This window comes from Mesocricetus auratus, unplaced genomic scaffold, assembly GCF_017639785.1.
Source record: "Mesocricetus auratus isolate SY011 unplaced genomic scaffold, BCM_Maur_2.0 Super-Scaffold_100009, whole genome shotgun sequence".
NCBI lineage: Eukaryota > Metazoa > Chordata > Mammalia > Rodentia > Cricetidae > Mesocricetus > Mesocricetus auratus.
In genome coordinates this window covers 6472166-6493251 of record NW_024429193.1, presented here as the reverse complement: position 1 = coordinate 6493251, position 21086 = coordinate 6472166, and the positions used below count along the sequence as shown (strand labels likewise).

Genomic DNA, 21086 nt, shown 5'->3' with positions numbered 1-21086 from the left:
AAATCCCGGAGACTGTGATTGGTCCCGATTAAACTCGTCCCTTCCACACATTACTTTGTAATGTTTATTCGGTAGTCACAAACATATTTTTGATAGCTGTATGAGCATTTGCCTTCCACTTTCTGTGACCTCAGTATTTGAAAGAATGACGGTATGTGATATGCATTTGGACGGGGCAGATATCCGAAAGACATCTTCTCTTGACCTGAGTGTAGTCCTCAGAACCTACACAACACGCCAGGTGTGTTGGTATGCTTGCATTCCAAATGCTGGGGAGGCAGAGGCAGACAGGTTTCTGGGGGCTCACTGGCCAGTCACCCTAGCTAAATTGTTGAACTCCAAGCCAATGAGGGAACCTGTCTCACAGAAACAAGTTGTTGTGTGATGTTTTGATCCCATTCTGATAATAAAGTTTGCTTTGAATCAGGAGACAGAGTTAACTACTGAGCAAAATTAACCATAGAAGATTTGGAGGACTGAGGACAGAGAGAGGGAGAGAGAGAGAGTCAGGAAGTAGTAGGGAGGGCTTAGACAGGGTTTCAGCCCCTTTGGCTGGAGAATAGAGACGGAGGTCACTGGTCACTTCTCTGCTGCTTCTGTGATCATTCAGGTTCTTACGGCGATGTCTGACTCACAAGATTTTATTGATAAAGAATAAATAGATAAATGAATACCTGCGGTGGCTCCTGGGGAATGACACCTGCGGTTTTCGTCTGGTCTCTATATACACGTACATACATGTGCATGGGTACCTCTCACCGGGCACCCACACACATACACAATTACACATGGGTGTATGAATGTGTGCTCTCCTGGAATTGGCCTCTCTCTTATTCCAAAGGCTTCACTTCTAATAATTTAGAAATAAAGGGACCAGACCCTCACTCAGCCCCCTGCTTTAGTAGCCATGACAGGCTACAGAAAAGACACAAGGCCTCTGACACAAGGAAACTCCAGATCCTGTGGCCTCCTGGAGTCTAGGGCCAAAACTGAACACAAAGAAACTCCAGACTCCCCCCCCCCCACCAACCTCCTAGACTCTAGGGGGGACCAAAAACATTTCTCTGTAATCTCCAGGATACAGTTCTAAAAACTATTGGTATCTATGTACAACAGGCCACCTGCAAGTGACAATGCCACAGAAACCACAGAATGTTCCTTCTCAGCACTGACCAATGAAAATAATTGGTCCCAAATGTCAACCAATCAGAAACCAACCCGTACCTACTGCTGTACCCCTGTAACTTTTGTCTTTAAAACCTAGCAGTAGACAGGAACTTCACTCCCTCTGGAGGCTGCTGTGTCAGCTTGCTAGATGGGATCCTTGTCATGGGTGGATAAACAATCGTTAAACCTTGCTTTTGCAGTTTGGTGGGTCTGTCTTCCTGGTGGTCTCTGGGGACTTTGCAACTTGGGCACAACAGCTGTGTTCTTCTTGATTCTCGCCGTTCTCCATCACCTCTACGTTTAACACTCTGGTCTAAGCTACAATTGTCTGGACGGTTGTGGCAGCAGTGTGCTGGATGCTCTATCCACACCCACTCTCCTTATTGGAGCTGCTGTGATCCTCTCCAGCTCTGAAGCTTTCTAGACTCATAGGAAACACATCCAAACTCATCCCAGACCCTCAAAGTCCTGAGGGCAGGAGGCACCTTCCGAGCCACACAGAAGTTAAATTCCTCTCTACCGGGGAGTGTGCACGCGGTTGTTGTATAAACTCCTCTCTACCGGGGAGTGTGCACACGGTTGTTGTATAAACTCCTCTCTACTGGGGAGTGTGCACCCCGGTTGTTGTATAAACTCGTCTCTACTGGGGAGTGTGCACCCCGGTTGTTGTATAAACTTGTCTCTACTGGGGAGTGTGCACCCCGGTTGTTGTATAAACTCCTCTCTACCGGGGAGTGTGCACCCCGGTTGTTGTATAAACTCCTCTCTACCGGGGAGTGTGCACCCCGGTTGTTGTATAAACTCGTCTCTACTGGGGAGTGTGCACCCCGGTTGTTGTATAAACTCGTCTCTACTGGGGAGTGTGCACCCCGGTTGTTGTATAAACTCGTCTCTACTGGGGAGTGTGCACGCAGTTGTTGTATAAACTCGTCTCTACTGGGGAGTGTGCACCCCGGTTGTTGTATAAACTCCTCTCTACCGGGGAGTGTGCACCCCGGTTGTTGTATAAACTCCTCTCTACCGGGGAGTGTGCACCCCGGTTGTTGTATAAACTCGTCTCTACTGGGGAGTATGCACCCCGGTTGTTGTATAAACTCGTCTCTACTGGGGAGTATGCACCCCGGTTGTTATATAAACTTGTCTCTACTGGGGAGTGTGCACGCAGTTGTTGTATAAACTCATCTCTACTGGGGAGTGTGCACCCCGGTTGTTGTATAAACTCGTCTCTACCGGGGAGTGTGCACCCCGGTTGTTGTATTTACTCTGACACTTTCCATTTGTGTATTTGCTTCGTTAACACGTTAATCTCAGCTTAATATTTTTCCTCTGCAAAAGCAAACTCTGGCTTTCCTCAAGTGGTTAGATCTTCCTCTAGAAGTGTCCCTGTTGGTTGGTCTTTTATACCTAGTTAAAATGCCTCTCTTACCAGTGTCTAGCTCCTCTAGGAGCTTTCATTCTTCCTCGTGCGTCATACCTACTGAATGTATAGATGCACAGCGAGAGGGGCTGGGGCTGCCCTCAGCGGGTCCCGCCAGGGTGTGCCCCTAAGAGAACACGCCATGTGCAGCAGAGTCAGTGCAAGCGGTCTATTGGGGGGGGTGCCCGTGAAAGGATGAAAGGCCGTGTAGGAGTGCGGACATGAGAGAGGCATGCAGACAGACAGACGGATGGATAGATAGGACAGACAAGGGAGGAGCAAAAGCAAGAGAAGGAAGAGAGGGGACTGTCAGACCGGCACTCTGAAGGGGTGTGCACGTCACATATATGAAGGTGGAAAGGAACTGTGGAAGGGGATGATGTAACCAGGTCAGGGGTGGAGGCAGACTGGACGCCACAGTGGGAACTAACACCCGCTCCAGCAGAGCCTCAGCTCCTACAGAGCCACTGCCTATGAGCTTATGGGGGTGGGAGTATATCCAAACTGCCAGTCTTGATGCGTAGCTAAAGAAGAGAGAACTAGACCTGGACACAGAGGATGTGGAGTGAGGATGGGCAAGAAAGGAGGCAGGGATGAAGTGATCTGGACCGTAGCTGACAGGAGTCACTTCTGAATTGTGAGCGCCGACTTTGTTGTCATTGTATTGACGGCCAGCAAAACAGCAAAGACGCCGGGCGGTGGTGGCGCACGCCTTTAATCCCAGCACTTGGGAGGCAGAGACAGGCAGATCTCTGTGAGTTCAAGGCCAGCCTGGTCTACAGAGCGAGTCCCAGGACAGCCTCCAAAGCAAACAAACAAACAAACAACAACAACAACAAAAAACCAAAAAACAAAAAATAACAACAAAAAAAACTAGCAAAGACTGGTGTGTGTGTATTGTATGTGTGTGTGTGTCCGCGTGTGCATGTGTGTGCGCCTGTGTGTGTGTGTGTATGTCTCATCAGTCAAATGCTTGTTTCTCTCCTCTCTGCCAATCTAAGCCTTAACGCATTGACTCGCTGAATAAATGAGCAATTTAATGAGATGAAAGGTAAAGAAATGACAGACAATACTTTCTCACATGTTTAGAACTGCTCCTCTGTCCTACTGTTCGCTGTGAAGTTGGCTATAGCCTGCACTTATCAGAGGTCTGATGGAAAAAAAAAGACAAAGAAAAATGGAGACTTTTTAAAAAGTTGCTATTTTAACTTGACAACAGGTATTCTATTCCAAGAACTACTGACAGATTTAATGGAGAGTGAAAAGGAAAAAAATAACCTAGCTAATTTTCAAACAAAGGCAAAATAGGAACTACTGCTTTCTACCAACGCTACGAATTAATATCGAGCCACAACGTAAACCATGAAAGAGAGGTGGGAGAAAACAGAGTCAGAAGGCAATTCATGGGTTTCTTTTTTTTTTTTTTTTTTTTTTTTTTTTGGTTTTTACGAGACAGGGTTTCTCTGTATTGTTTTGGAGGCTGTCGGTCCAGCCCAGCCTCGAACTCATAGAGATCCGCCTGCCTCTGCCTCCCAAGTGCTGGTATTAAAGGTGTGCACCACCACCGCCCGGCCAATTCACGGGTTTCTATTAAGACTAGAAAAGTAAAAACAAAGTGGACGTCTTAGTAACTTTTAATAACTTTTCTACTTTACTACTAAAATAACAGGAGATTACTGCACACAAAAGAGAACCTGTACCTCTGAATGCAAAGTTGAGTATAATAGATGATGTGCATGTTCCTACATACTGAAAACAGGTCTAATAAAGACTTCAACCCGTGTGGAAAACACCTAACTATAGCTTACACTTTTCCTGACTTAAATTTTTTAACCACTGATTAGAGCATACAAATAAATTAAGACATAGTCTCATATGGGAAGGATTATATTTTAAAAGATGTCTTTTTTCTCTACTTAATAAGAGTTTTAATAACAACAAATAAAACTCCAGTTAGCATTTCTTTTCTGATAGCCTGTAAAACGTTTTTAAAAAAAAAATCGAGCTGGGCGGTGGTGGTGCACACCTATAATCCCAGCACTCGGGAGGCAGAGGCAGGTGGATCTCTGTGAGTTCGAGGCCAGGCTGGACCGACAGCCTCCGAAACCTGTCTCGTAAAAAACCAAAAAAAAAAAAAAAAATCGATGGGAAAAGCATGGATTGCAAAGGATTTTGTCCGGGGTGAGGAGACGGCTCAGCGGTTAAGAACACGGGCTGCTCTTACCAAAGGACGAGGATTTAGTTCCCAGCACCCACACAGTGGCTCACAACCATCTGTCACTGTAGAAACTGGAGGGTCTGATGGCCACTTCTGACCTCCGCAGGCACAGCGCACACATTGTGCACATACACATGTATGTAGGCAAAACATACACATAAAACAAATACGTCTAAAGCAGAAGCCATGTGTGCCTGTGAAACAAAGAGGGTACTACAATACTTAGCTCTGTGAGTCCAAAGCTAGTCTGGATCTATACAGCTAGTTTTAGGTCAGGCAGGGCTACATAATGAGACCGTGTCTCAGAAACCAAAAGCAAAATTCAAAGCAAGATTAAAGTAGCACAGGGCTAACCGTAATATTTCTACAGAGAACAGAATGACCAGAAACACTGTCCTGACCAGAGTCTCTCTCTTACCTCTCTCTCTCTTTGCTCCCCGGAACCCGCAGTTTTTCTTTCCTCCCCCTGAACCCACAGTTTTTTTTTTTTTTTCCTGCTAGATTGGCGGCCAACAAATCCCAGTGACTACGTTTCCTCTTTATCATCCTTTAAGAAGCTGGTCTCATGTATGCCAGGAAGCGACAGCACCATCCAAAAGGGGGGAATAGCAAATTATGTGGATCCGCAGTGACGACCCCCAACCCCCTTCTTGGCTTTTAAAAACTTTCTCCTCAGTCTGTCTATTTCACAAAACAAACCTAGAAGCACGGCTAAGTTAGGCTGCCCCTGCCGCACTGCAACCACAGGCGAGGAGGAAGGTGCAGGCTTCCTTGCAAAACAACAACAAACACAACACAAACCAAAAGCCCAACCCATGCACGCACGGCACGGCAGCAGCGCGCTGCTTTACGGCACTCGCCCCGCCCCTCCGCACGCACGGCGTGGGACGCGGGCGAGCATGGCTGCGCCCTGCTGCTCGCTCGCCCTGCAGCTGCCCCTGGCTGCCCTGGCCGCCTTGGCGCTCTGGTGTCCCGGCGGCTCGGCCGCTGGTCACATCGAGGTAGGCACCGGAGTGTGGAGGAGCGAGCGAGCCCGGGAGGCCCGCGCGTCCTGGCTGGGGTGCGAGCCGCCGAGGGAAGGTTGGACCTGAAACCCGGGGTGCGGGCCGGCAGACGTCCGGGGAAACGCCACGCCCCGGTTTCCTGGACCCTGCCCGGAGTTTCTCTGGCTCTTAGTTTGTTCTGCAAGCTGTTCCGGGAGTGACTCTTTAATGCAAACCTGGTCGTGTCTCTCGCGTGCACCTCGACGTTGTCCCGACCCGCGGGGGGCCCCCTTCTTGCAGTCTCCTGCTCTCCTCTCCAGACGTCAAGATACATCAGACTTCCAGTGTCTCAAACCACTGGGACCCCCCCCCGCACCCCTCCCCATTCTGCCATTGGCTCAACTTTTCTTTGGAATTGTCTTTTATCCTTGGCCCCCCCCCACTCACCTAAAATGCCACTTAGGTAGGGAAACGTCCCCTGACAAAGTCATAGCCTCCCGTGAGTTTGCGACACCCCATTTGGTGGCTCCGTAGGTTGTGCGGTGGGCTGTTTGCTAGTGTGTGTCTGCTGACCTGATCAGCCATCTTTTTGGGGGCAGGCACTGTGACACCCTGGTCTGCTCCCCAGGGTAGATGTCGGGCGAGTGTAGCGAATTAACAAACGCTACACAGTAATGGGATGCGTTTACGTGTTCACCTGTCTTACACGCTGATGTTCTTGAGAGAAAAAAAAGCATGCTTTTTTGGCGATTTTTTTTTTCCAAACCACTGTATTATTACATGGTCCTTGGCACACAGAAGGTAGGGTACTCCATTAACTAAATGTTGAATGGATGACTTCACATCGCCTTCCTCAGATTTTCTGGTAAAGTTTTAAGGGAGCAACAGTTTCCATCCTGGAGCTAGAGATTAGCGCTAACTGTGACTTGTGCCCCAGTGTCTTAAGCAGCTAGATTTTATCTCAGACTTTCGAATCCCCAAACCAGTGTGTTATTCACAGCAGCACACTGCGTTTTGCTATATTTTGGGGATGGTGGTGGTGGTGGTGGATCCATTGTCACACTTGAGTGGAACTTTTTGTCTCTGAAAATTCCCTGCTAGCCAGACAGCCAAAATTGCCACTTATTAGGCAATCATTTTGTTGCAGTCGCTGCTCCTACATTCAGTGAGTCAGACATCAGCTTTGTAGAGTAGAAAATAAAGACACGGAGAAGGTAAGCAACTTCTCTTAAGTTGTGTTTAGCCAGTGAGTGCTGGGTCCGTATTTGAATTCCAATGCAGTCACTGTGCTAGTAATACGTGCTGCTTGAAGCAGGTTTGAACTCAGTGTTGTGCACACTCATCTGGTGTGTGTGCTGGCTGGTGAGTTCATTGTGCACACTCATCTAGTTGTGTGTGTGTGTGCTGGCTGGTGAGCTCAGTGTGCACACTCATCTCGTGTGTGTGCTGGCTGGTGAGCTCAGTGTGCACACTCATCTGGTGTGTGTGCTGGTGGTGAGTTCATTGTGCACACTCATCTCGTGTGTGTGTGTGTGCTGGCTGGTGAGCTCAGTGTGCACACTCATCTGGTGTGTGTGCTGGTGGTGAGTTCATTGTGCACACTCATCTAGTGTGTGTGTGCTGGCTGGTGAGCTCTGTGTGCACACTCATCTGGTGTGTGTGTGTGCTGGCTGGTGAGCTCAGTGTTGTGCACACTCATCTGCTGTGTGCTGGCTGGTGAGCTCAGTGTGCACACTCATCTAGTGTGTGCTGGCTGGTGAGCTCAGTGTGCACACTCATCTAGTGTGTGTGTGTGTGCTGGCTGGTGAGCTCAGTGTTGTGCACACTCATCTAGTGTGTGTGTGTGCTGGCTGGTGAGTTCATTGTGCACACTCATCTGGTGTGTGTGTGTGTGCTGGCTGGTGAGCTCAGTGTTGTGCACACTCATCTAGTGTGTGTGTGTGCTGGCTGGTGAGCTCAGTGTTGTGCACACTCATCTCGTGTGTGTGCTGGCTGGTGAGCTCAGTGTTGTGCACACTCATCTAGTGTGTGTGTGTGCTGGTGGTGAGTTCATTGTGCACACTCATCTGATGTGTGTGCTGGCTGGTGAGCTCAGAGTTGTGCACACTCATCTGGTGTGTGTGCTGGCTGGTGAGCTCAGTGTGCACACTCATCTGGTGTGTGTGTGTGCTGGTGGTGAGTTCATTGTGCACACTCATCTGGTGTGTGTGCTGGCTGGTGAGCTCAGTGTTGTGCACTGATCATTATTTAACGTATGTGCTGGCTGCCTTGTCAATTTGGGACAGGCTGCAGTTACCTGGGAAGGGAGAGCTCAGTGGAGGAAGCTCTTCTGTGAGATTGTCCTGTAGGCAGGTCTGTGAGGCACTTTCTTCATGAATGACTGACAGGAGGCCCTGCTCTCTGTGGGCAGGTACTGATGCTGGGTTCTGTGACAAGAACAAAACACGGTAAGCAAGCTAAAACCAGTAGGCAGGGCTCCCACATGGCCTCTTCTTCAACTCCTGCCTCCGGCTTTCTGCTTGAGTCCCCGTGCTGACTTCCCTTCATGAATGATTGTGATGTATAAGACAAAGTTGCTTTTGGGCAGGGCTTTTTTTTTTTAGTCACAGCAACAGAGAAGCAAACAGAATAGTGTGTCATTAAAATTGAGATCATTAGTTTGGAAGATGATGTTGTTTGAAGTTTTTAGTATACAGAAAGAACAAATGTAATTCACACGTATTGCAGTGGCATGAAATGGTTCATGACACTAAGCTAGAGGACACACTGAAATACACTTGTGAGCTCAGACAGAAGTATCCGGCACATAGTGATTATGGATATTGAATGCCATTTTAGTAGGAAAAATACGAATTCACATGTATCTATTTATATCTATATCTGGACACACGTCACATACACTGCAAAGACTAAGTGGAGTATTAGAAACACACCCTGAGGAAAAATTTTGTTTCAGATAGTCTTTGCAGCAAATAGCCCTGCAGTAAACGTCTCCCGCAAGGGTAGCCGCAGGACTGAGGACTGGAGGAAACAGCCAGCAGTGTTGATGGCTGCTGTAGCACATTTTGCTTTCCTACACTGGTGTTAAACGCCATGACCAGTATTAAAGAGCGATCGTGTTGCAGAGATCTGGAGAATCAGCAGTGGTGCCCGTCAGGTGACCCGGGGTTGAGGGGAACGCCAGAAGCTCAGGGGCGATGTTGTGACGTCTCGTACTCGGGGTCGAAGCTGTCTTCAAGATGCCGTTGTACTCGCAGTGGAATGAAATGTTGAGAGGTTCCTGGCGTAACCATTTTCGCCTCATATTCCCGAAGCACAGAGAGACTAGTTTAGTGGAGGGAGTATCAGGATATAACCTAAAGAGGATCTGAAATTTAATGATTTAGTCACAGTTTTTACATATGATGCTTTTTTTTTTTAAATCATGAATTCCTCATGAGGAATTTCCAGTGAGATCCTCTAGGTGACTGGCATAAAGTCACATGGACCATATATTCATCTGTTCAAAAGCAGTGAGTCAGAGTCCCCCGTGATCCGAGTTTGAGTTACAGCGGTACCAGTACTTGCTGGAGGACCCCACCCCATTAGGACTTGGATCCTGCTGGAAGAGGGGACTGCAGCGTGCACAATAAGTCATCGGTTCCCACGAAGGGGAGGAGTGAGGTGGAGAAACTAAGTCCTGCAGAGAAAACGGTGCTATGAGGCCGTGGTGTTAAATGAAAACTTAGTTAAAAGTTTCAGTCAGATCCCACGCCAAAGAGTAAAATGTGACTTTGGCAATCCCCTTGCATTTGTCTAATGCTTCCTGTTTTTGACAGGGACACACATGCATGTACCTGCCGTCCTGTATATGACACTAAGATGTGGGGTTGGCAGTGCTTTTGCTCAGAGTGTGTGGAAGGGGTTATTAAATGAGTTTACTTACTTTCTAGTATTACAGATTAAATCCTGGGGCCACTGCATGTGAGGCAAATGCTCTGCCATTAATCTGCACCCTCAGCCCAGGAGCCAAGTATCTGAGTTCAAGTTACTTGTTCAATTAGTGTCTCAAGTAAGACTGCAGCTTTGATCTCACGATCTGTAGGTTAGGGTTTTTCTCGCAGTCAGCATCTTAAGCTAGCGCTTTTGCAGTGACAGTATCTTTTGGAAACTTCCTTAATTAGCATTAATTATTCAACATTAGCTAATTAATTTGTGTCTGTTTATATGTGTGTGGGTGTGTGTGTGCCGTGGGATTCTTGTGGAGGTCAGAAGACAACATATGGGCGCCAATTCCCTCTACCATGTGAGTCCAAGGATTGAACCTACATCCTCAGAGTTGGCAGCCAGTTCCTCTGCCTGCTGAGCCATCATCCTAAAGTAGTTCCTAGTTTATGTTTGCTTATTTTGTTCATAAGGTCAAATATGATATCTTCATAAAGTGATCTCGATTGCTATTACAGTTAAAGTCCGCTCAGTGGTTAAGAGCACTGGAAGCTTCTCCAGAGGACCCGGGTTCAGTTCCCAGTCCCTACTTGGTGGTTCACAGCGTCTAGTACAACAGTCCCAGGCGATCCAATTCCTTCTCCTGACCTCTGTGGATGCTAGGCATGACTTTAGTACGTGCATGTACACACACACACACACACACACACACACACACACGCAGACCACAGTACACATAAGTAAATCTAAAGAGTCTACTAAAAATATCCATGAATCCTAGATCTCATTCATCACTCTTTATTCTAGGAAATTGTATGTTTTTTAAAATGTGTATGTGTGAATCATTTTGCCTTTATCTGTCCTGTAGGATCAAGCGGAACAATTCTTTAGAAGCGGCCATACCAACAACTGGGCTGTTTTGGTGAGTATGCTCTTCAAAGATACCTTGCTGCTCATATTAGATACGTGTCTCAAAACCTTTGTGCATTCTGAATTAAAATTTTGAAAATAAAATTTATCTTTTAAAATAAATATGTTGATAGGAAAAGAGAATCCTGTCGTGCCCCCCCCCCCCCGTCTCCCCTTCTGTGTCCTCTCCCGCCTCACCTCGTCTCTCTTCGAGGTGGGGTCATATGTAACCCAGGCAGGCTTCGAACTCACCGTATACCTCAGACTGACTGGTGCGCTTGCCTCTACCTCCCGAGTGCTAGGTTTACCGGTGTGTACTACCATACGTAAGTCAGCAAGTCTTTTTATTCTTTTGACTTTTAAAAAACTGACAACAGCCACCGATATTCCTTGCTTTTAATTTTTCTTCCAAGTGGTGATTTGTCAGTAAAGAGTACATTTGAGGTGCTGCTGTTGAAAGAAACACAAAACTTAGAATTATTTTAATGCTTGAAATGAATAATTAAATTTTATTTAAAGTAGCTCATACTCTATGCTGTTTTATAATTGATTTTGTTGGTAAAACTGATAACTGTAAAAAGTTCAAATCATACCGAAAGATGCTAAGAAGAAAAGGAGACAGACTAATTACATGCATGAGTTTTACCTCAGAGGAAAGGGAGGGAATGTTCTCATGCCCTATATTCCAGAGTCACTGGCTATACCCTCTGTCTACATGGAGAAGAGAGAAACACACAGCATAGAGATATAGTTTCTGTGTTTGTCTGTTACCTGTTTCTCTAACTGGGGCTGTCCCTAGTCTGTTCTTTTACATTACCTTTCATATCTTAGACTCTTTCCTTGTTGGTGGTTATATAGGTTTATTCTTTCCCAATGCCGTGATATTTTCTGTGCTGTGATCTATCCTTTGGTCTGTGGATGTGAGACAGTAAGTTTTTATTACTTTGTTAAGAGTTATGTTGACTATTGGTTTGTTTGTTTTTGCGATTGAGGACCTCACTCTGTAGCCCAGGCTGGCCCTAAGTGTATAATAGTCCTGCCTCAGTTTCCCCAAAGCTGAATTACAAGTGTGAACCACCACACCTGCCTGACTGTTCTTAAACATGAATGCATGTGAGCTTGACCTGTTTTTCCTCAGGAGTATAAATTCCTCAACCTCGGAGTTGGGACACATGGTTGCCCTCCAGGAAGGCTGGGCTTTCCTTTCTGAGTTCAACTCGTATTGCATTAGCTTATTCTTTTTGATTGCATTGCTGGACTGGAAATTGATGTTTGAACTTGCATAGTTTCATTTCTGGGCAAGGTTTGCTTCCTGGCCTGTTTTTTTTTTTTTTTTTTTGTTACCTTCCATCTTGTGCATAGTGTGAATTCGTATCTTTAATACATTTGGATTCATGAGTTTGTGCTCTTCATTCCCTAAACGGAATGCAGATAACTTTACTTTTCCTGTGCATTGATAAGTTTTGCCACCCGAGTTTCATTTAATGGCGTATGACTGGAGAGAAACCAAGTGCTCCAGCAAAAGGCAACACTTGTTGGTTCTGTAGAAACCCTGCTGTGAATAAAACCCGAGAATATAGGTTGTTGAGCTCGGATCACTGGAGGCTGGGAAGTCCGAGAGCCTGGCGCCAGCCTCTCCACATCTGCGGTGGCCTCCCCGCTGCGCCTCTATCTAGCCAAGGGCGTCACCTGGTGAGGCAGTGAGTTTGCCAGATCTTGTTCTTACGAAGCCACTAATGCTGTCGTGGGGCCCCAACCTGATGACCTTAACTATTAAGTCGTCTTCATTACTGCCCAGAGACCCCACCCCAAAATATCATCATCAGCATGTGAGAATGGGATTTAAAGCTTGAACACATAAAATTTGGGGGTCGTTTTTAAACACAAGCAAGGGACAACCAAGAAAGGTAAGGAACAGTGCTTCCTAGAGGCGTGGGGTTGTCTGCAGGCCGCTGGAAATCATGCAGTACAGTTGCAGTGAACACTTGTGTAAATGCAGTTGCATTTTGAGCAAATTGAAAAGGATAGCATGGGGTAACCCGAGTGTGTGTCCCATCACAGGAGGCTTTCTGGAGGGACTGAACAAAAGGTGTTGCAGACCGGAGAGGGTTTTCCATGACCACAAAAGTGACAGTTACAGAGACCCAGGCTGTGACACCTGCTGGAAAGGAACATTTCGTTCAGGAAGGTGAGGGCTCTCCCGGTATTAAGCACTGAGAGGAATTCTAGACGAGGACGGGATAGCCGCCAGTGTGAGACCCTTGATTGGCACACGGCTCCCTCGAGAGCTTGCAGCGTTGGCCCAGGCTCCACACACACTCACGCCTCAGTGACGAGAAGCGGGGTGGGAAGGAGCGTCTTCTCCAGAGTGAGACCTCAGGACATGCTCAGTGCTTCCTTAAGTGGGAAGTGCCAGACACGGGCCAGGGGAGATGGCTGAGATGTAAAGTGGTCAGACTCCCAGGCTCATGCGAGAGCCGAGCGAGACAGGCTTCTGGGGGCTCAGTGGAGACGAGTACGTGAAACTCCCTGAGCAGCCAGGTAGCCAGCGCCAGCGTCAGTGAGAGGCCCTACGTCAGAACGCAAGGTGATGGGATGGGACCCCTGAAGTGGACTCTGGCATGTGACGTCTGTCGGCCACACCCACCTTCTCCACACCTTCCTCTCCATGAACCCCCTCCCCCAGAACAAGAAGTTCAACGTGTTACTGCTGCTGCTCATGTTTCAGAGGTCCATGTTCGTTTCCCACTGTGAGTTAATTTGCTTTTAGTCTTGAGTTAAACTTCCCATTAGACAGAGGAGGAAAGTAGGATTCTGTTTTGGCTCTGATCTGTTTGATGTAAACACCCCCCCCCCTTTTAATAAAACAAGCAAGGAAGGCATTTCCTCCTCTAGGAAGGGAGCGCGGCGCTGAAGGACATAAACTGAAGTTGACCCTTGACCCTCATCACCGTTGTCCCACGGAGTCTCTGCTTGGTTTCCTTGTGCCCTTTTAGGAATCCCGGGAGGTGCGATGACAGTTGTGTTACACTTCCTGTTTTGAAAAACAAATGTTTAGCTGGGTGTTGGTGGTGCACGCCTTTAATCCCAGCACTTGGGAGGCAGAGGCAGGTGGATCTCTGTGAGTTCGAGGCCAGCCTGGTCTACAAGAGCTACTTCTAGGACAGCCTCCAAAGCCACAGAGAAACCCTGTCTTGAGAAAAAAAAAAAAGAAGGAAAAACAAATGATGTATACATACATCCTTACAGCATGTCCTCTGTTTGGTGAATATTTAGTAACTTGTATGAAGTTGGTATTTCCCAATTTCCCTGTTTCCTGTTAATGTTTTTTAATGTTCCCCGTTAATTTTCTATCCCCTGGTAATTTGCTGTTGAAGGCAAGGGCAGTTTCTCATGTTTACTAAATGCAGAGCTGACACAGTGGGTTTTTAGTTCTGCATAAAGAGTAGTAGAAGTCCTGGCATTCACTGTGGTTAGTTTCTTGCAGATTGTTTTATACATTTTTTTTTTGTTTTATTTTAAAAACTTCAAGTTAGGAAAACTTGTGGCTTTCTGCAGTGATTTGTAAGACTTTGTTTTCATTTTTTGCTGGATAAGTCATGAATACATACCTAAAATGTATGTCAATATGTACGTTTCAGACATACTGAGTTATATATATTTCAACGTGGTCAGAACTGTCAGTATGCTCCTGTTACATTCTAGGATGAAAATTCACTCTAAGTATTAAAGGCACCCCAACAGCTATGTAGAGGCCCCGTGCTGCCCTCAGATTGGTCACTTCTGCTGTGGACATGGTGTGCAGCCGGAGCCAGAATTGGGCATGAGAGATGCTATAACTGACCCTAATCTCTCTGTGTGTCTCCCTGGAACTAGATTTCCAAAACCTAGCTCCCTGGAATTAGATTTCCCTAGTAACTTAAAAAAAGCTTTTCCCTTTTTCTTTGTATGTGTATCAAAAATAAGGGTTTGTGCATGAGCGCACTGCCCATGGGGGCCAGAAGAGGGCGATGGCTCTCCTGAACCAAGAGTTACAGGTGATTGTGAACTGCTTTGCAGTCGGCGCTCTTAACTGCTGAGCCGTCTCTCCAGACCCTCCCTAGTGCCCTTGATGTTTTTAGTGATCTTTATTCATCTCAAGTGAACAGTCTGGTTGACTTGGAAGAAGCTTCTCTTTACAGACTTGTTTGTAGTTTTTAGTTCAGTAACTTTGTAGCATAGCTCTTCTCACATGTGTATGAAGCTGTTTTGTAAGTTGTGTTTTGTAAGTTGTGTTTTGTAAGTTGTGTTTTGTAAGTTGTGTTTTGTGTCTGTCTCACGTCCCACAACAAATTAAGAAGCAGAAATTCCCTTCTGGAGGGAAGCTAGCCTGTGAGGAGGCTATAGGCATTTTCTCTGATTCTAAAGAATGGAATCTTTTGGAAATAGGGACATGACAGATGTACAGACATAGAGATGAGTTGCGTTTGTTGGTTATTTGGTTAAATTCGATGCAGATGGTTTTCTCTTCAGCTGGGTGATCTTTTTATTTAAGACAGTTACAGAAGCCTCTCTTTAGGGACGTTGTTTTTATTGAAGGTTCTTCATGTTCTTTGCTGTTTCTAAGCCTGAAATAATTTCTTTAGGCATTTCTATATAGACTTAAGGGAAATAACCCTGTAATCCATGGTTTGACTCATAACATCATATTTTGTCTTAACTCTAGGTGTGCACATCCCGATTCTGGTTTAATTACCGACATGTGGCAAATACTCTTTCTGTTTATAGAAGCGTCAAGAGGCTAGGTATTCCTGACAGGTAAGTCATCTCAACCACTTTAATTTGAAGCCCAGCGAACACAGCTCTTAGGTCAGTTGTTCTTGAAAGAGGTAAAGAAACCTGATTTCAGATTTTGTAGTTTTCAGACATGCCGTCAAGTGTAGAGTAGATGTTAACTTAGGACAACGGTGGCAAAGCACATTGACAGTAATGCAATACTAAGGGAATAGGATTTGATAAAGTGTGGTTACTTAGTGTGGTTTATTAAATACTTTCCTTAGATTTTTTATAGGCTACTATTTTAACCTGAAATCAGAAGAAGGACTGGTTGAAAGCATATTGACTTTTTTGTTTTTTAGAGACAGGGTATCTCTGTGTACCCTAGGCTGTCCTAGAATTCACTCTGTAGACCAAGCAGACCTTGAACTCACAGAGATCCGCCTGCCTCTGCCTTCTGAGTGCTGGGACTAAAGGTGTGTGCCAGCACCCAGCAAAAAGTTATTGATTTATTCACCATGTTCTTGGGAGGGCTATAGCCTTAGCTAATCAGGAACAAAGAAAACCAGATAGCAGAAAAGGGAACTAAAAACTATGACAGGAAACTAGTCTGGTGACAGACCCATACTGCAGATTGGTAAAACTGGGCTCTGTGGAGCTGCACAGTGGTAGCTATGTCTGTGGGTATTTCATGCTGAGATTGCCTCCTGATGCCAAGACCCAATCTTGGTACTCCCAGGTTCATTCCGTTTCTTCTGCCTGCTGGGAATGCCATGTTGGCAGTAGGACTTGGATTCACTGTGTGCGTGCTGCAGGGTGACGAGAAGGAGGCCTCTGAGGCCTTGTGTGTTCTGTGTGGAAAGAAGGAGGCCTGTGAGGCCTTGCGTGTTCTGTGTGGAGAGAAGGAGGCCTCTGAGGCCTTGTGTGTTCTGTGTGGAAAGAAGGAGGCCTGTGAGGCCTTGCGTGTTCTGTGTGGAGAGAAGGAGGCCTCTGAGGCCTTGTGTGTTCTGTGTGGAAAGAAGGAGGCCTGTGAGGCCTTGCGTGTTCTGTGTGGAAAGAAGGAGGCCTGTGAGGCCTTGCGTGTTCTGTGTGGAAAGAAGGAGGCCTGTGAGGCCTTGCGTGTTCTGTGTGGAAAGAAGGAGGCCTCTGAGGCCTTGCGTGCTCTGTGTGGAAAGGTGGGCTGCCTTTGCTGAATATCCCTGGAGTGGGACAGTTCCTGCCTGTAGGGAGGCAGGTACCTCCACCCAGAGAATGGGCTTTGGTTTACTATGGCGAGTCTGGGGACCACGGAAGACACTGCTGTCTCACTTTAAGGTTGGCTTATTCAGTGCCCTTGAGAGACGGAAGTGTGCGATGAGCTTTGTAGTGAGACGGGCGTTTGAAACCTGGCTCTGTGCTGGTTCCGGTTGTAGCTTCACTAGACTGAGCATGGCTTTCCTCACTTACGACGTAGCGCTAACACAATGGGACCCCTGCAGGATTCTAACAGAAGAGACAGAATAGAGCGCGCCAGAGGCGGGGAGGACACAGTCCATGGCTTGGGAGACAGCCATTGTGTTCTGTGTGAACATCCTTTCTTTCTGTATCCACAGAAACACAACTCAGTACCCATACTTCATTTAGAAATCAAAGTAACTGGATGACATACGTGGTTTTAAGTTAAATGCAGTCTGAGAAGAAGGTGGCAAGTATGTAGATGTACTTCTGAGGTAGGCATTTGGTCTACGGCTTTTCCCGCTCTGCCCCGAGACTCACCGTGCTTGGTCTCCCTCTCTTCCTGAGACTCACCGTGCATGGTCTCCCTCTCCTGAGACTCACCAGGCATGGTTTCACAGTAGCTTTTACTTTGGAAAATACACTGTCATGTTGTCATGAGCAGTCATTAGGACATGTCGCTGTGGTTGGAGTAAGATTTGGAGGTTCCTTGTAGAAGACAGCAATGGCATGCATTAATTTGTGCACTGAGTTTGGTAAGTTTGCCCTTGAGTTTCTGGAAGATTCTTTTGTAGCTGTTTCTGCTTCAGCTGCTTGTTTGTAGCTCTATTTATGCAGCCTTTGTTCCAGACAAGAATTGGGAGATTCAGACATCATGTAAAAAAGATGGTTTTGTCTTTAGCTTAGTATGGTAAATGTTCCTTTATAGTTACAGCATTTGTAGGTAGAACTCTTTTAATATACATTATCTGACCTTATCATACAGTACTAGAGATTGCTATATTATGCATATGATTTAAGTACCTAGCTAAATCCTGAAAGGTGTATCTGTGTATTGAAGACCGTAACGGGGTGGTCACGGAAACAGTGAAGTGTGAGCGCCTTTCTGTTGCTCATTTTCTCTTTTCTGAGACTTTGCTGCTGTCCGGTTTTGCTTTTCTTTCCCGCCTGTGCCTTCCTGCGGCGGGGTGTCAGCAGGCGCGCAGATACAGTGCCCAAACCCGAACCCTCCCCACACCTGACACTTCACATGTTTCCTGAGGGAACCTCTGCCTGCGCCCGCATGTGACGGCAGGTGGAGCGCAGGAGTCTGCGAAGCGTCAGCAGACGGCCCGGGCAGACCCAGGTCCCGGCTGCAGGCAGTTCCAGGAGCGCTCTGCAGTCGGAACTGCTGAAGTGTGGACACTTGGGTAGTGCGTACTCGGGCTTCATGTGCGTCTCTGCTGCGGTAGCTCTGCTGCTCCTGCCTCTCATCTCTTCCCTTCCCAGCTCACCTACACACACTGTCAGAAGGAGCTCCCTCAGACACTGCTCTCATGGGGAACTCCCACGAGCACTGTGGTGACTGTGTCTGCCTAACAAACCTGGGCGTCTCTGGCTTTAACTGTTGCTTTGTTAACTCTGGCTCACCATGGTCGTTTGTTAACTTGTTTGACCTAATATTTGGTCTTTTGTTGCTGATTTTGGAGTGTCCCGTGTTCAGTTTTGTGTTCATATATCTTTGTGTAGAATAGTCTTCATAAGGTCACTCTGGTTTTTGATAATTGACTGATATGTTAAAGCCATCCTAATTAGTTTATAAAAATTAAAATCAATATTTATAGCCTTAAATTTTTGTTCCATGATTAGTTTATACTTTTATTATGCAGAAAATCATCGGTTTATAATTTCGCCTTATTTGTAGTGAACAAAGGCGTGGAACTATATGTTTTGTAAACAGTTTACAGTGTGCTGCCGTAGTTAGGATCAAGATAATTTTAGTTCCTGCCTTGAATGCTCTTTCTCTTGTCTGCTGTCACTCTCTAGCGTTTTTTCTCGTGCCGTTCTTAAACATGTAAATAATGACATTTGAATGTGACACTTATGCAATCTGTCCTTACATTCTCACTCTGACAGCTGATGTGTCTCACACGTCATGCGATCTTCCTGCTGGAGCCGTGTAAGATCTGGGCGGAGGGGGACGAGGATGATGACAATGACTTGGCATGGTTAGGAAATGAAACGTGTCTTAAGGAGAATAGTGGCCCAGGTAACAGAAGCTAGCCACTGCCTTCATCTTGTTGCTTAGAAAATAAAAGGGTCAGTTTGCAAGCCTCGGAAGCCCTTGAAGGCTTTGTACAGCCTAAGGGAGCACTCTGCCATGATGTGTACAGCTTAAGGGAGCACTCTGCCTTGATCTGGAACTAGACTGACAGGTTTTTTGTGCTCTTCACCAGTGTGGGCCACTGCCCTTCTGTCGGGAACCTGGTTTCCTTACCCTTTAGAATCGTCTGTTTCCGTGGCATATTGAGTTTGATTAGAGTTGCTTGCATGATCAGGGCTGGGGGGTTCTTGACCAAAGGACGAATCAGCAACTCCTCCTCTCTCTTGACATTCTTTGTCCCCTCTGCCGTGATACGTTCCCTGAGTCTTGCAAGGGTGTTCTGCTTGGCTTTTTATTTTATTTTATTTTTTGTCAGTTTGACACTAGCAGGAGATCTGGGAAGGAGAACTTAAATTGAGAAAATGCCTTAGATTGCCTGTAGGCATGTGTAGGATGCCATATTTTCTTTATTAGTAATTGGTGTGGGAGGACCTAGCTCACTGTGGGTAGGTGGGTCGTGCCATCTGGGGGAGGTTCTGGCTTGTATAAGAAAGCAGGCTGAACAAGTGTTTTGCTGGGCTACATTATTTAATTGGGGTTGATACAGTTATGTCACTCAAAGGTGTTTTGCTGGCTACATTATTTAATTGGGGCTGGTCTCTGTCAGCTCCCATTCTGTGTCGTCCCTGTTGGATGTTTTCCTACTTGGTGTGTATTGTCACACTGAAGAGCAGGCCAGTTCCTTGGGTACTTTGTCTGCAGTGTTTTCTGTATTCTGTGTTATTTAAAATTAGTGAGAGAAGCTGGGGGGATGGCTCTTGGGGGCTGGAGTTCAGACTCTCCAGAACCCGCATACATGTGGGGTGGGCATGGCGGTTACCTGTGATTCCACATAGATACACATGTGTATGCGTGTGCACGTGCATACAGGTGCTCCTGTACATGTGAACACGGGTACTCGCAAACACACACCACACAGACACACATGACAGGGAGAAGACAAGAAATGACGTGATAGGGAAAGCAGCTGTTCAGACTCTCAGCCATTTTTATGCCTATGGGAAGCAGGGGGACCTCGGGATTTCCTTGCTCCTTGACGATAGAAACAATGACTGAACTCCTGACTTTCCTGCCACCGTCTCCCAAGTGCTAGGATTACAGGTGCCTGCTCCCATGCCCAGCTTTCCTCTTAGGTCTGAGCTTGCTAAGCCCCGTGGATAGCTTCATTTAGAATTTCAAGGGCCTACTTTGTTTTTATTATGTAATGTATTAAACAGTGATAATGAGTTCATGCATCTAACCTAGTCATCTGAATCAATTAAGTTATCAATCAATATAAGATGAGTCACTCACTAAATCTAAATTCAGCTAACTGAATTTCAAGATATTGCAAAGTGGCTAAATCATGTGTCTACCCTAACGCATTGGTGATGGAAATTAAAGCCCACTGCTTTCTAGTGCGTGGCCCTGGGCATGAGACTTAACCTTCACGGCCTTGGGTGGAGATGACAGTACAAGCTTCAGAGCAATAATGAGCTATTGTATTAGTGCAGTCCTGGAGATGGACCACACACTTCATAAATGCTTGCTGTTGTCTTATTAAACTTAACTGCACTCTGACTTGATTAGACATGAGCCTGTAACAGGCTAGCTCCTCATGATAGCATGTTTGCTTTCCGAATTCCTGTCTGCCAGGAATTCAGACTCTCTCCTTCCCTCCCTTCCTCTCTCGTTCTCTCTCTGTTTCTCTTCCTCCCCTCTTAAAGTGTTCTTTCCTTAAGGGTCCCTTGTAGTTTGCAGGGTCACAGACCTGATGTGCAGCTGAGGGTAACGTTGAACTGTTGAGCCTCTTGTCGCTACCTCCCAAGTGCTGAGTTGTCACCCATGCCTGCCGCTGCTTTGCAGTTTTACATTTAATAATGCAAATACAAAGTAACTGGTGTTGTGGCGTCCAGGGACGCAGGTGATTCAGAACAGTCGCTGTTGTCAGCAGGCGTAAGCTGTGATGAGCGCCACACTGCACGGGTGCTGAGACCTACCAGCTTGAAGATTCTTTAAGGTATGGAAGAGGAAGAAGAAACACAAAGTGGATACGTTGAGTTCAAGCTGCTGAAGCGCTGGTTTCTGATGGTGGAGCAACCTGGCATTCAGCCGAAGGAAAGGGCTCCCGGGCCGTGGGCGCTCATTCCAGCTGCT

At 46.5% G+C, this 21086-nt stretch overlaps 1 protein-coding gene across 1 annotated transcript in view; it reads left to right on the top strand.

The window, feature by feature from the left end:
* Nucleotides 1-5674: 5674 nt before the first annotated feature.
* The window catches only part of Pigk (phosphatidylinositol glycan anchor biosynthesis class K), a 74420-nt gene continuing 59008 nt past the window's right edge, over nucleotides 5675-21086 (top strand). Inside the window, exons 1-3 of the mRNA XM_005083631.4 lie at nucleotides 5675-5803; nucleotides 10578-10631; nucleotides 15324-15415. Of these exons, the coding sequence (XP_005083688.1) occupies nucleotides 5702-5803; nucleotides 10578-10631; nucleotides 15324-15415 (248 nt within the window). The 5' untranslated portion in view covers nucleotides 5675-5701. The remainder of the gene's footprint in view (nucleotides 5804-10577; nucleotides 10632-15323; nucleotides 15416-21086) is intronic.